General features: G+C 32.7%; 1 protein-coding gene across 1 annotated transcript in view; it reads left to right on the plus strand.

Annotated features, from left to right (window-relative positions):
• The window catches only part of LOC105132678 (wall-associated receptor kinase-like 22), a 4,899-nt gene extending 3,815 nt beyond the window's left edge, over window positions 1-1,084 (plus strand). The window contains exon 5 of the mRNA XM_011036297.1: window positions 6-1,084. Within this exon, the coding sequence (XP_011034599.1) occupies window positions 6-1,082 (1,077 nt within the window). The 3' untranslated portion in view covers window positions 1,083-1,084. The remainder of the gene's footprint in view (window positions 1-5) is intronic.
• Window positions 1,085-15,343: the final 14,259 nt, after the last annotated feature.

Genomic DNA, 15,343 nt, shown 5'->3' on the forward strand with positions numbered 1-15,343 from the left:
AGCAGGAATTACGTGCTGCTGAAGGTTGGGTTCAAAAAACAAAAATATACAGTTCAAAGGAGTTGGAATTAGCCACTGATCGTTTTAATGTGAATAGAATACTCGGTCAAGGTGGTCAAGGCACAGTTTATAAAGGGATGTTAGCAGATGGAAGGATTGTTGCTGTTAAGAAGTCCGTGGTCGTTGATGAAGGAAAGCTTGAAGAATTTATCAATGAGGTCGTCGTTCTTTCTCAAATTAACCATAGGAATGTGGTTAAGTTGCTCGGTTGTTGCTTGGAGACTGAAGTTCCGTTGCTAGTCTATGAGTTCATTCCCAATGGAAATCTTTACAAGTATATCCATGATCAAAACGAAGATTTCTTGTTATCTTGGGAAATGCGATTACGGATTGCCATTGAAGTTGCTGGAGCACTTTCCTATCTACACTCGGCGACATCCATTCCGATTTATCACCGTGATATCAAGTCTACAAACATACTCCTAGATGAGAAATACAGAGCAAAAGTATCTGATTTTGGATCTTCAAGATCTATATCCATCGATCAAACTCACTTGACCACTCTTGTGCAAGGTACTTTTGGCTACTTGGATCCCGAGTACTTCCAGTCCAGTCAATTTACAGAAAAGAGTGATGTTTATAGCTTTGGAGTGGTTCTGGTTGAGCTCATAAGTGGACAAAAACCGATATTTTCCGTAAGTCAGACAGAGACTAGAAGTTTAGCCACGCATTTTATTATGTTGATGGAAGACAATAGACTGTCTGATGTTCTTGATGCTAGAGTTAAGGAGGGCTGTCAGAATGAAGAAGTTATCTCGGTTGCTAATCTTGCGAAAAGATGCTTGAATTTGAATGGGAAAAATCGACCTACAATGCGAGAAGTCACATCAGAGTTGGAGAGGATAATTGGATTGTCTCCAAAAAAGCTAAATATTCAAGAGAACTTTAAAATATCAGAAAACACCATGGATGATGCAAGCAATGATTGGGATGCAGTTTCGACATCAATCACCGGTGATTTTGCTACTGGCAGGACTACATCATCCGATGGTGAACCGTTGATAAACATCACAACATGCTGATTCAACAACACATATCAATCGCTGAAAACATATATGCGTCTCTGTTTTTCTTTGCCCTTGTTCCTATTTTGATGTGAATTACACAAAAAAACATGCAAATTGCTTTATCCTGGGGGCGGACATTATGCTGATTAATTTGCAAGTCAATAGTTTTGAAATTAGTTTGTATACATATGTTCAAAGAATGATGTAGTCGACGTCACCTGCTGTTGGTTCAAATTCTTATGTTTGAGATTTCGGTTGAATTTCTCCATGGTAGAATTTCAGTAAAATATGATTAATCAACGGACGAAAATGGAAATTTCTTAGATATATGGCCTGGATTGAATTATACTCAAATTTAATCAGAATATTCAATGAGCCCAGTTTTATAGAAGGGTTAGCTTACTGTAATTAGTTAAGCTCCGGAAGGCCTTCATATTAGGCATAGAAAGCAAACCCCGTGTGAAATAACGCAATTTCCAAGTAAAAAAATAATAAATTAAAAAGAAATTTTATCATGACTAGAGGTGAAGATTCATGGTAATTAGTGTAAAACCCTGGACAATTAAAAGAATAAATATGCTCGTGAAAAATTACTTTCGGCCAAACATTTGATGGAAATAACATGTATGATACTTAAAATAGTGAGACTGTTGTAAATAAAAAAATTCACCTTCTTTCTCCTGCAATGCCGACAGTTTGGCTTCAAAAAAGGGGAGAAGAGTAATTTCAAAGAAATTCTTGTTTTCTTTCACCAAATTGGCATTAAAGAGTGTATATGAGCGGGTAATTGCTATAAAAAATTGATTGAGAAAAAAAGGGTTTGAGAGGTTGGGAACATAGAAAATAGAGAGAGAAAGTTGCAAAATTGGAGGAGAAAAGAGAAATTCTTTGGATTTCTTGCAAAGGGATTAAGAATTTGGGTTAATTGATTGTGGTAAGATGTTCCTATTACTCTAAATGCACTTTCTTTAGTTAATTTTTATGGGGGATTGAAAATCCTAAAATTTAAAAATTTAGGGGTTATGTGTGTTTGTGTTTGGAAGGTGACATGGTGTAGTTATTAGTTAATTTTGGGTTAGATAACATGGTTAAGGAATAAATTAAAGATAGTAAAAACTATTTTTTAGAAATTTGGGACCCTAAGTGGGCGGCCATAGTAGGGATTGTAAGGGAACGTGAAAACTTGATTAAACTGTGTTATTTTGATATTTGTGATGTTGATTTTTAGGAAGCTAGTTAATGTTGCAATATGTTGGAATGGAGTAAATGTGGAATTTTGGCTAAGTTACGTGGGTTTTGAGGATAGAAAGATGATGTGATGCTCTGATTGTGTAGGTTGAATGTGAAATGATGGAAGTAAGGAATTGGGGGAGAAAACACATGTAATTAATATTGTTGTTTTAATGATTTAATTATGCTTGTAAATTAATTGAGAGCTTGCAATTTAAAGATCATCTATGCTAATAAATTTTGATTGAGAAGTTGGTAATGAAAATATGAAATTGTAATTTGAGATACCATTATCACAAGGACTTATACCTGATAATGATAATGAAATGATGGAGTTATAGTTGGAAATAAATATTTAAAATGAAATGAAATTATGGTAACTATGTTTGTACCTAAGTTTTAGTACAAATTAAATGTAATTAAGCTTGATGCATAGGTTAATAATTAATATTTTCAAGTTGTAACAAGTAAAAAAATAAATTAGTAATTATTCTAGTTTTTTTTTTTTAATAATTATTCGTGCTTCGCTGCGGGTGGAGAGTCTCCGTACAGAGAAGACTTTGTCTAAAGATATGTAAAAAGAATTCCTCAGTTTACATGGACATGATTATTCAATGTCGGGTCATTGCATTGCATTGCATTGAAGATTTTGTTTTTGCTATCTTAATTATTTTTTTTAGTTTATTTAGAATTTTAATTACTTTTTCTATTTAGTTTTGAATTCTTCAGTTTGGTCAGTTTTTTCTTTTATATAAACAATCATTGTGTTGTTTCCATCAGATTATTGAATATCATATTTTTTAGAAAAATATCATATTTTTCCCAACATGATTCTCCATAATTTAGGGTTAAGACTTAATGTTGGATTCTCATGGTGTCAGGAAATTAAACTAAATCTTGATTGATGTTTGATTTAATAAAATTAAATTAAAACAATTGAAGCTACTGTGATCGGATTTGAACACTAGATAAGTATTTAGTCTCTTTTCTTGCAAACATCAAGGACTGAATTATATAATTATGAAAGAGATCTAGCTTCTTCTTTTTTCCTTTTAAGATCCCTTAATTTTTTTTAATTTGATCTGTTTATATTGATTTTTTTTATATTGAACTTGATAATTTTTTCAGTTATCTAAATATAAGGATCCCATGATATGGAGGAAAAATTCTACAGGGATTTAATACTCTGTTCTGCAAAAAAAAAAAAAAGAAAAAAGAAAACCGGGACGCTCGAGAGATCAATTTAAAAGAAAACCAAGGACTGGGAAAGATGGGCGGGGTAACTTGGCAGCGCGTGCAGGATGAGCCCGTGACGCTCTAGCGATGCATATGGCCTCTTTCGGCCGCCTTGGAAACGTCACTACTTCTGCAAGGCCAACAGAAAGTAGAAGTCTAGCCATGCATTTGATTATGTTAAGGGGTGCTATCAAAACGAAGAAGTTATCTTTGTTGCTGATTTGCAAGAACATGCTTGAATTTCAATGGGAAAAGTCGACCTTGAATAATGGGGGATTTCACATCAGAATTGGAGAGGATAACCGGACTGTCTCAAAAAGAGCCAAATATTCAACAAAACTGTAAAATATGAAGAAGAAAAACCTCATGAATGATGCAAGCAATGCCTGGATGTTGAAAAGTAAAACAGAAGGAAAAAAAATTGTCGCTTCCTCTTAAGATTATTTAAAATTCAATGATAATACAATAGTTAAATTACCAAGTAATTGTCCTGTACTTTTTTGCTGCGACACTTGCTAATATTATATACATAAAAAATCTTACAATATTCTTGTTCGAAAGCAAAATAAAACATTAATAAGGATTTCGTTTGTTCAAATTTTTCTCACTACTCTCTTTCTTTTTATGGATTTTTCTATCCCTTTTGTATATGTTCATTACATCTTATAACATTAACTAACCATAAACTTACAATCTCTACATAACTCTTTATGAATTAGGCTTGCTAGTTGATTGCTGATTAATTTCAAAAGATTTATTCATCCTAAGTACTTATCCACCGGATGTTCCACATTATAATAAAATATTGGCACTCAAGAGAAACGACTTTTCTTCCCCTGTTTTATTCAGAGCATCGCGTCTACACGCTACCTTTCTATCTTCAATTTCTTAGTGGTTCAAAGCCTGCTGTTTCTTCATCATTACGGGGGAGCAGGACTCCATCATCTCATGGTGAACAGCTGATAAATATTAAAAACATGGTGATTTAAGAAGATTTGTCAATAAAAATAAAGTTTGCTGAATCGCTATAAATTAAACACCTGTGTGTCTCTGTTTTTCCTTTCCCTTGTTACTATTTTGATGTGAATTAAACAAATAAACATGTAACATGCTTCATCATGAGGGTATAAATTATGCTGATTTTGCAAGTCAATAGTTTTTAAATTAATCTTGTCAAAGAATAATGTCGTTCGATGTCAACAGTAACGATGGAGGAGAGAAAAATAGGAGGATTAGGGTCCACACAGAAACACTCTGTCCAGTAACTTGAGTTTGAGATTTCACATTGGAAATTTCGGTTAAGTTTCTCCATGATATAGAATTTCTATACAAAAAATGATTTAATCAACGGACAAAACTTGAAATATATAAGCTTTAATTTAGGAGTTATATTGGTTTTTTTTTTAGAAAAGTAAAACAGAAAAATAATAATTTGTAGCCTCATCTTAGATTATTTAAAATTCTATGAAAATACAATAGTAAATTATTAAGGAATTATCCTGCGCTTGTCGGACTAGAAGTTTTTAATGACGGATTGCAAAACAAAACATTTGTTAAAATTAAAAAAAAAACCCTCCTATATTCTTGTTCCAGAACAAAGTAAAACATTATTAAGGAGAACTTTCATTTGATGGTAATATTGTTTAGATTTCGTTTGTTCAGATTTTTCTCTCTACTCTCTGTTTTTTTTTTTTTTTTTATGGATTGTTCTATCCCTTTTGTATATGTTCATTACATCCTATAACATTAACTAAACACAATCTTTCAATCTCAATAACTCCTTTTGAATTAGGCTTGCTAGTTGATTGCTGATTAGTTTCTAAAGATATGGCCATTCTACGTACTTATCTACTGGATAATATTCCACATTATAATTGTTATGCTACCAAAACAAACACAAATAAAATACAAACAAGTAGATTTATGTGATTTTCCAAAATCAGGTACGTCTACAGAGACAACAAATTATATATTATTAGAGAAATAATACAAACATTCAACTCAATTCAGTATAATTCCACAAAACTCAGTGTTTCACTTTTACACTCGATATTTCTCTCAAATCTATATTTTGAAATACTTTTACACTTGATATTTCTCTCAAATCTATATTTTGAAACACTTTTACCCTTGATATTTCTCTCAGATCTATATTTTCTCACTTTCACGGTTATACATGCAACCTGCCCACACATACTCACTTTGATCTATTTTCAAGGGCAACCTGCCCTTTTGATTAGGTTTACTTGAGATCCCATTTAGCAATCTAACAAGAACCAAAATCGGTATATAGCTCAGTCAACCTAAAATCCCATATAGCGATTCCCTTTAACCAAAGCTAAATTCTACGTGGTTAGGCTAAACTGAGATCCCTTTGTTGATCCTCTTTAACCAAACCCAAAATCCTTTGCAGTTAGGCTAAACTAAGATTCCTTTCGCCGATCGCCTTTAACCAAAACTAAAGTCTATGTGTGGTTAGGCTAAACTAAGATCCTTTCGCTGATCCCTTTTAACAAGAATCAAAATTCTTTGTAGTTAGGCTAAACTAAAATCCCTTTCGCTGATCCCCTTTAACCAAAACCAAAGTCTGTGTGTGGTTAGGCTAAACTAAGATCCCTTTACCAATCCCCTTTAACCAGAACCAAAGTCTGTGTGTGGTTAGGCTAAACTGAAACCTTTAACCAAGAACCAAAATCCTTTATAGTTAGACTAAATTGAGATCCCTTCACCGATTCCCTTTAACCAGAACCAAAGTGTGTGTGTGGTTAGGCTAAACTAAGATCCTTTCGCCAATTCCCTTTAACCAGAACCAAAATGTGTGTGTGTGTGTGTGTGTGTGTATGGTTAGGCTAAATTGAGATCCCTTCATTGATTCACTTTAACCAAGAACCAAAATCCTTTGTACTTAGGCTAAACTGAGATCCCTTCACCAATCTCTTTTAACCAGAACCGAAGTTTGTTCCCTTCATCGATCCCTTTTAACCAGAACCGAAGTTTGTGTGCGGTTAGGCTAAACTAAGATCCTTTCACCGATCTCCTTTAACCAGAACCAAAATCCTTTCTAGTTAGGCTAAACTGAGATCCCTTCGCCGATCCCTTTTAGCCATAACAAAAGTTTGTGTGTGGTTAAGCTAAACTGAGATCCCTTTAGCCGATCCCCTTTAACTATAACCAAAATCCTTTATAGTTAAGCTAAACTAAGATCCCTTCGCCAATCCCTTTTAACTAAGACCAAAGTCTATGTATGGTTAGGCTTAACTGAGATCCCTTCGCCGATTCCCTTTAGTTAGAACCAAAATCCTTTATAGTTAGGCTAAACTAAGATCCCTTCTCCAATCTTCTTTAACCAGAACCAAAGTTTGTATGTGGTTAGGCTAAACTAAGATCTCTTTCGCTAATCCCCTTTAACTAGAACCAAAGTTTGCGTGTGGTTAGGGTAAACTAAGATCCCTTTGCCGATCCCTTTTAACCAAAACCAAAGTCTATGTGCTTAGGCTAAACTGAGATCCATTCACCGATCCTCTTTAACCAAGAACCAAAATCCTTTGTAGTTAGGCTAAACTGAGATCCCTTTGCCAATTCCCTTTAACCAAAACCAAAGTCTGTGTATGGTTAGGCTAAAATGAGATCCCTTTCACCGATCCCCTTTAACCATAACCAAAATCCTTTATAGTTAGGCTAAACTGAGATCCCTTTGTTGATCCCCTTTAACCAGAACCAAAGTCTGTATGGTTAGGATAAACTAAGATCCCTTTGCCGATCCTTTTTAACCAAAACCAAAATCCTTTATAGTTAGGCTAAAATGAGATCCATTTGCCAATCTCCTTTAACCAAAACCAAAGTCTATGTGTGGTTAGGCTAGATTGAGATCCCTTCACCGATCCTCTTTAACCAAACCAAAGTCTATATGTGGTTAGGCTAATCTGAGATCCCTTCGCTGATCCTCTTTAACCAGAACTAAAATTCTTTGTAGTTAGTCTAAACTGAGATCCCTTTCACCGATCACCTTTAACCAGAACCAAAATTATTTGTTCTTCTTGTTAACAATGCTTAATTGCAGGGTCAAAACCATGATTCTTTGTTGTTCTTCAACTCAATGATTCTTTTTTTTTTTCAATCTTGTTGGACTTCATTGAGGATTTTTCCTATAACAAATCAAAAATATATGCAATGCTTTGATGTTAAATGACATGCATGCATCCTTACCTGATTTGAAATATAGGTCCCCCCTCTTCACTATTCTATCATCACAGGGTGCCTTTATTTGCTATTCAAGGCCTTCTCTGTTCTTTCAATGTACTGGCTCATTTGTGTGCTAGACTTCCACTCAGATGTAAGTGCAGTGCCTATCATGGGCTGTCTGTGATGATTACTACTCTCGTTTCTTCTCAATCTTGACCATGCTTCTAAGTATGGTGTTGCTTTAGTCATCATGAAGGAGTTGAACAAATCATCCATCTCCTAGATTCTCTTAAGAATTGTCCTTTGATTGGTTGTGCGGGTTTTGTCAACTCCCATCAAGAGATTTCCTAGTGTTTAACCTCATTTTAGATTGCTAATCAGTCATGGACTTGCCCCCAATTGAAACAATACTCATAAATATATGTTATCATCAGTATTTATGGAAACTGTCTAATCATCCAGACATGTATCTCATAGCTTGCAGTACAAAGGCTTATGGTTGTATGCTCAATTTTCTTCTCATTAGATTCCTCTCAACTCTTCTAATCAAATTATGAACAGAAATGCCTTGGCCTCATCAATAATGTTGTTTTTATTATCCATACTCATGCGGTGCAGTACGCATTTGGCTTCAAAACAAATTTTCCCTTAGTCAGTTTTTAGGGTGGGTGCCTTTCCGACATTTATTCAATGGAACTATATGATAACATATGTCAATAACCATGTTTCAAAGGATGATAATATGAAATTATCATTCAAGTATAGCATTTTTTCACAGTCAGTCTTGGTGGTGTGCATCTTTTTGCCATTCAATTACATTTATTCGTGTATCCTCATCGATCGATAGCTATGTTTCAAAATATGAGGATATAAAAATTATCCTTCAGGTATATCTTTGGTCCACCATTAGTCTTGGTAGTGTGCACATCTTTTTCATATTTATTCAAATGCAATTGTATGCCCACATCGGTCTATAGCCATGTTTTAAAAGATGACGATATGAAGATGTCCTTCAAGTACATCTTTGTTTTCTTGATTGTTGTCGGGGTTCACTAGATCATGGACTTATCTTTGATCAACATTGCCCCTAATATGATTTGAAAGTGCTCGTTTATTGATTATCTTTTTTTGAACACCATTGTCTTTAGTTCATTGATTCATCTTTTAATTATCTTTCATTGCCTCAAAGCTGAACTGAATACTGCTTGTTTTTCCTTCTCAAGGTCCATTGTATTGCCCCCAGCTGCTCAACTTTTCAAGGAGTGTCGTTTTCTATCAAGGATTTTGCATACTTAATCGATGTTCTTCTATGTTTAATAATATTCCTTGTTTTGGAATCAACTCTCATATTTCAAAGATCATATCTATTCAAAGTCTAGTTTGTTGAAATGAAATCAGAGATGTCCTTTTTTGAAAAGACCTTTTGAAAATCAAGTTTTTTTTATCAAAGATCCAACACATGTTATTCAAAATATATAATCCTTTGATTGTCATGTATTTTGAAAACAAAAATTCACTCGTTATATGACTAACATGGCTTTTTTTGTTTTTTGTTTTTTTTAATGGTTCTTTGTATCCATTTTAGACTCTGATTTTGGGTACATCTTTCGATGGTCTATGATGAGGTGATCTTTTTTATGAATTTCAAAAAATAAAATGCTCAAGTCAAAACTCAAGCTTTATCAAGAAAGTTTGTTTCTCTTCTTATCACTTATTTTATCAGCATACAAAATAACCAATAACTTAATTCATGAAGTCATGACCTTTATGGAAAAGCTTTTCAAGTTTTGAGAGCGTCATTTATTGGTTTAGAATGTTTACTTGATCAAAAAGGGCTTTTTAAAGCATGTAATGCAGGCTATGATTCAAGGGTATAAAAGAAAGGGATTTCACAGGCTTAAAAAATGTTTGAGGGTTTCAAAGACCCAGGATCAACATTAACTATTCATTAACTTTTTTTTCTATTATTGTTTTTGTAAAGGAAACAACATATATCCTTGTTAACCTAAAAAATCAGACTTCTCTTAACATAAGTCATAATGCGAATCCACCTTTCCTTGATGAATAACCAACCTCAATCATCTGATAACATCAGAGGCTTTATAATGGATACCAAAAATCACGTTTATAACTTAGTCTTTTTCTGGTATTGACTTTTGTTGTTCCTTTCCTTGATTGAGATTTATTTTGCTCTTCATAGACTTGATAGGCATTCTCCTTCCTTTATCTTTGACTTGTCTTTAAGTGAAGGCAATTTCAACTTTTTTTTTCAATCTTTTTTTTTTTTTGCTTTCTTATAGCCTTCCTTAAAATTTTCTTATATGCCCCCAAATTTCCTTGAAATGAGAAAAGGCCATTTTTTGCTTTCTTATAGTCTATGTGGTTTTTTTAGCCCTCTTTCAATCATTGGACTTTTGTTTTAAGCCTTCCCCTTGATCTATTAATTATATCAATGTCTTCAAAATATCTCTCATTTGCCCCTAGTATGGGGTGTGATTCTAGTCAGGGTTTTTATGAAAAGAATATTCTATCCAGCTCAAAATGGGACTACAGGGGATATAATCTTTTAAAAGTAAAGGGATATCAAAAATGGCCTTTTCTCATTTCAAGCAAAGGTGGTTAGAATCAATAAATTTTAATCGTATCCAGTGTAATGATTTGGATATGTAAGCATCATGATTCATGAGTCTATAACTATTGAAATCCACTACACGTCATTATGCATACTATTAAAACCTAGTTATATGGTGTGCAGTTCAATTTTGTGTGTGAGTTCAAAATTTGTTCAGTCATCTCTTGTTGTTTATCATGTCATTTTAACAAACATCGAGTCATTTTTGTAATCAAAACACTTTTAATCTTCAGGATTGATTAACCTTTATTGCATGTTAGAGTTTGATCAAAATATTTTGTCAATATATAATTCTAAACATTTGTTGATTTCAAAACAACAAAGACACAAAAATAAGACATATTTTGTTAAAGAAAGAGATGTGATCCCAAAACAAAATGCAAAATTTCATACCAATATGTTTGATAATTCATCACCATTCTTGAATCAGTTTTTCTAGCAATATTTGTGTTTTGCCAAGCATTTTTTATCGCATATCATTTTGAAGATATTTGAGGGATAATATAGCCAATGACACTTTTTCACAAACTCCACTTGTCTCTTGCTCACCAACTTTTGAACTCACTTCTTGAAATTCTTACAACTGTTCAATTGAAGTGGCCGAGGACCCTATCATGACATCACATCTCTTGTCTGGATTATACCACCTAGAAAATGGTAGTTGCATGGAATTTGTCAGAGTCTAGCAAAAGTCTGGAATCTAGCAGATGCAGGTAAATAAATTCATATGGAAAAAGAATCTCTATCTTTGGAAAAGACATTGGAGTATTTAATTAGTACTTAAAAGTGTATTTTTATCAAGGTTTTATATTATCATTTTGCACTTGAAGTTTCAATAACTCCTTAACTAAAGCATGTTTTATAATAACATATCTAATAATATAAGATATATTTAATTTGTGGTAAATGTTCATTTTAAATGCAGGCCTATCACATAAATAAAAGGATTAATTGATGAGTTTAAGAACTAAAATTGAAAGAACAAAGATATGGCCAAACTTAGAAAAAAGATGAAATCAAAATATTGTTCGGTAATTGGATCATATCTGGAGCTATAGATCTCGGATTTAGGCCTACTTTATATGAATAGAAAGGTAAGACATAGTGGATCTTCTAACCTTGATATTTGTTGTTATCATTGTTTAATCCTTATTTAATCTTCCAACTCAAAGTTTTCATCAACTTCTTCTTCTTTTTCTTCTTCTTCATTATTATTATTATTATTATTATTATGACTACTATTACTATTACTATTACTATTACCATTACTATTACTATTATTACTGTTACTACTGCTGCTATTATTATTATTGTTGTTGTTGTTGTTGTTGTTGTTACTATTGTTGTTGTTCTTGTTCTTGTTGTTGTTGTATTATTGTTATCTATAATTTATACAATTAACGTCCTTGTAGTTCGACCCCGGTCTTGTCGGGTTATTTATTACTTCGACACTCCTGCACTTGGAAGAAGATATCAATTTTTTAGTTGTGTCAATAGTTGATGATACAATGCAACTTCACTAGACTATATAATTAAGGTAACCCACCGTTAAGGTCTTCTTTTGATTCATTTGTCATCATTATTCTAAAATCCTTGGCAAAACCTTTAATCTTTCCCATCTTGATAGCTTTGTTCAATTTTTTTTTAGCAATCCACATAACTTCATGTTAATCTTTCAATTTATTGTTGTTGTTTTAGAATTGTTGGAAACCTCTCAATAGCTAGGTAATTCTGGCAGCGGACAAAAACAAAAACATGTGGAATCACACATTGTCAAAACTGGAAGAGAACATGATGAATCTAAAACTTTTCTATTTTCTTTTTGATTTCTCACTAAGGGTGCAACAAAAGCCACCTGTAAAGGGAGTTCTGTTCTGTTGAAGTTTCAGTCTTCGTCATGTTATTTAGTCTAAGTTTGTTTTTTCTCTCTACTTTCGTGTTTTGATGCCAATGCAAGTAGGAGAAATTTTATCATGACTAGAGGTGAAGATTCATGGTAATTAGTGTAAAACCTTGGACAAGTGAAAAATTACTTTCGGCCAAGGATTTGATGGAAATAACATGTAGGATACTTAAAATAGCGGGATTGAAAAATTCACCTTCTTTCCCCTACAATGCCGACAGTTCGGCTTCAAAAAAGGGGAGAACAGAAATTTCAAAGAAATTCTTGTTTTCTTTCACCAAATTGGCATTAAAGAGTGTATACGAGAGGGTAATTGCTATAAAAAATTGATTGAGAAAAAAAGGGTTTGAGAGGTTGGGAACATAGAAAAATAGAGAAAGAAAGTTGTAAAATTGGAGGAGAAAAGAGAAATTCTTTGGATTTCTTGCAAAGGGATTAACAATTTGGGTTAATTGATTGCGGTAAGATGTTTCTATTACTCTAAATGCACTTTCTTTTGTTAATTTTTATGGGGGATTGAAAATCCTCAAATTTAAAAATTTAGGGTTCATGTGTGTTTGTGTTTGGAAAGCTGACATGGTGTAGTTATTGGTTAATTTTGGGTTAGATAAATGGTTAAGGATTAAATTAAAGATAGTAAAAACTATTTTTTTTTTAAATTTGGGACCCTAAGTGGGCGGCCATAGTAGGGATTGTAACGGAATTTGAAAACTTGATTAAACTGTGTGATTTTGATATTTTAAAATGATATTGGGAATGTTTGGAGTTGATATGGAATGTTGTGATGTTGAATTGAAATTAAATTAAATTAAAAAATTGAAGCCATTGTGATCGGATTTGAACACTAGATAAGTATTGAGCCTCTTTTCTTGCAAACATCAAAGACTGAATTGCATAATTATGAAACAGATTTAGCTTTTTTTTCCTTTTAAGATCCCTTGATTTTTTCCGTTTATATTGATTTTTTTTTTCATATTGGACTTGATTTTTTTTTAGTTATTTAAATATAAGGATCCCATGATATGGAGGAAAAATTCTACAGGCATTTAATACTCTGTTTTGCCAAAAACAAAAGAAGAAGAAGAAAACCGTGACGCTCGAGAGATCAATTTAAAAGAAAATCAAGGACCGGAAGAGATGGGCGGGGTAACTTGGCAGCGCGTGCAGGATGAGCCCGTGACGCTCCAGCGATGCATATGGCCTCTTTCGGCCGCATTGGAAACGTCACTACTTCTGCAAGGCCAACAGAAAGTGGAAGTCTAGCCGTGCATTTTATTATGTTGATGGAAGATAATAAACTCCTTGATATTCTTGATGTTAGAGTTAAGGAGTGCTCTCAAAACGAAGAAGTTATCTTTGTTGCTGATATTGCAAGAAGATGCTTGAATTTCAATGGGAAAAGTCGACCTTGAATAATGGGAGATTTCACACCAGAATCGGAGAGGATAACTGGACAGTCTCAAAAAGAGCCAAATATTCAACAAAACTGTAAAATATGAAGAAGAAAAACCTCATGAATGATGCAAGCGATGACTGGGATGCGGCTTCGACATCATTACGGGGTTTTTTCTTTTATGTTGAAAAGTAAAACAGAAGAAGAAAAAATTGTCACTTCCTCTTAAGATTATGTAAAATTCTATGATAATACAATAGTTAAATTACCAAGTAATTGTCCTGTAATTTTTTATTGCGACACTTACTAATATTATAAAGAAAAAATCCTACAATATTCTTGTTCGAAAGCAAAATAAAACAATAATAAAGATTTCGTTTGTTCAAATTTGTCTCTCTAATCTCTTTTTTTTTTAATGGATCTTTCTATCCCTTTTGTATATGTTGATTATGCTGATTTTGCAAGTCAATCGTTTTTAAATTAATTTTGTCAAAGAATAATGTCGTTCGATGTCAACTTCTGCTGTAATGGAGGAGAGAAAAATAGGAGGATTAGGGTCCACACAGAAACACTCAGTCCAGTAACTTAAGTCTGAGATTTCACATTGGAAATTTCGGTTAAGTTTCTCCATGATATAGAATTTCTATACAAAAAATGATTTAATCAACGGACAAAACTTGAAATATATAAGCTTTAATTTAGGAGTTATATTGGGTTTTTTTTTGTTGAAAAGTAAAACAGAAAAATAATAATTTGTAGCCTCATCTTAGATTATTTAAAATTATATGAAAATATAATAGTAAATTATTAAGTAATTGTCCTTAGCTTGTCGTACTTGAATTTTTTAATGATGGGTTGTAAAACAAAACATTTGTTAATATATATATATATATATATATATATATATATATATATATATATATATTATTAGAAAAATAATATAAACACTCAACTCAATTCAGTATAATTCCACAAAACTCAGTGTTTCACTTTTACACTCGATATTTCTCTCAAATCTATATTTTGAAACACTTTTACACTTGATATTTCTCTCAGATCTATATTTTCTCACTTTCACGGTTATACATGCATTCACTGCACACTTCTTTTATACTTGCACTCTCTATATATCTCACTCTCTCGTTTCTATCTCCATTTATAAGAGAAAATGAGAGCTTTGAGAGCAACACATGTGTAGTTTAATAAATACCAACCAACTACTACCTACTATAATAATAAAATCATGGTGGTTGAAAAAATATTGATAAATTTGCTATAATTATAATAAGATCTTGGCACTCAAGAGAAACGACTTTTCTTCCCCTGTTTTATTCATAGCATCGTCGTCTACAAGCTTCCTTTCTATCTTTAATTTCTCTATTCTGAGGTCCAAGACATTTAAGTGGTTCAAAGCCTACTGTTTCTTCTCTTTAGTTTTAGACTAATCGTCTTTAATTTGAGAGTCTTAATTTATAGTCTAGTGGAATTTATACATTATTAATCAAAGCTTGGTAGTTGCGAAGAAACATCCTAGCTCTAAATCCTACAGAAACTTGTGGAAATATTAGCATCCCTTTTCCATTTGGAATAGGAATTCGATTTCAAAAAGATAACCTTCTTCTTGAAACATCCTAGCTCTAAATCCTACGAATACTCGAATTAAAAATATGGAATGCCACCATATTATATATATATATATA

Source organism: Populus euphratica, unplaced genomic scaffold, assembly GCF_000495115.2.
Source record: "Populus euphratica unplaced genomic scaffold, PopEup_1.0 scaffold87.1, whole genome shotgun sequence".
NCBI classification, from domain to species: domain Eukaryota; kingdom Viridiplantae; phylum Streptophyta; class Magnoliopsida; order Malpighiales; family Salicaceae; genus Populus; species Populus euphratica.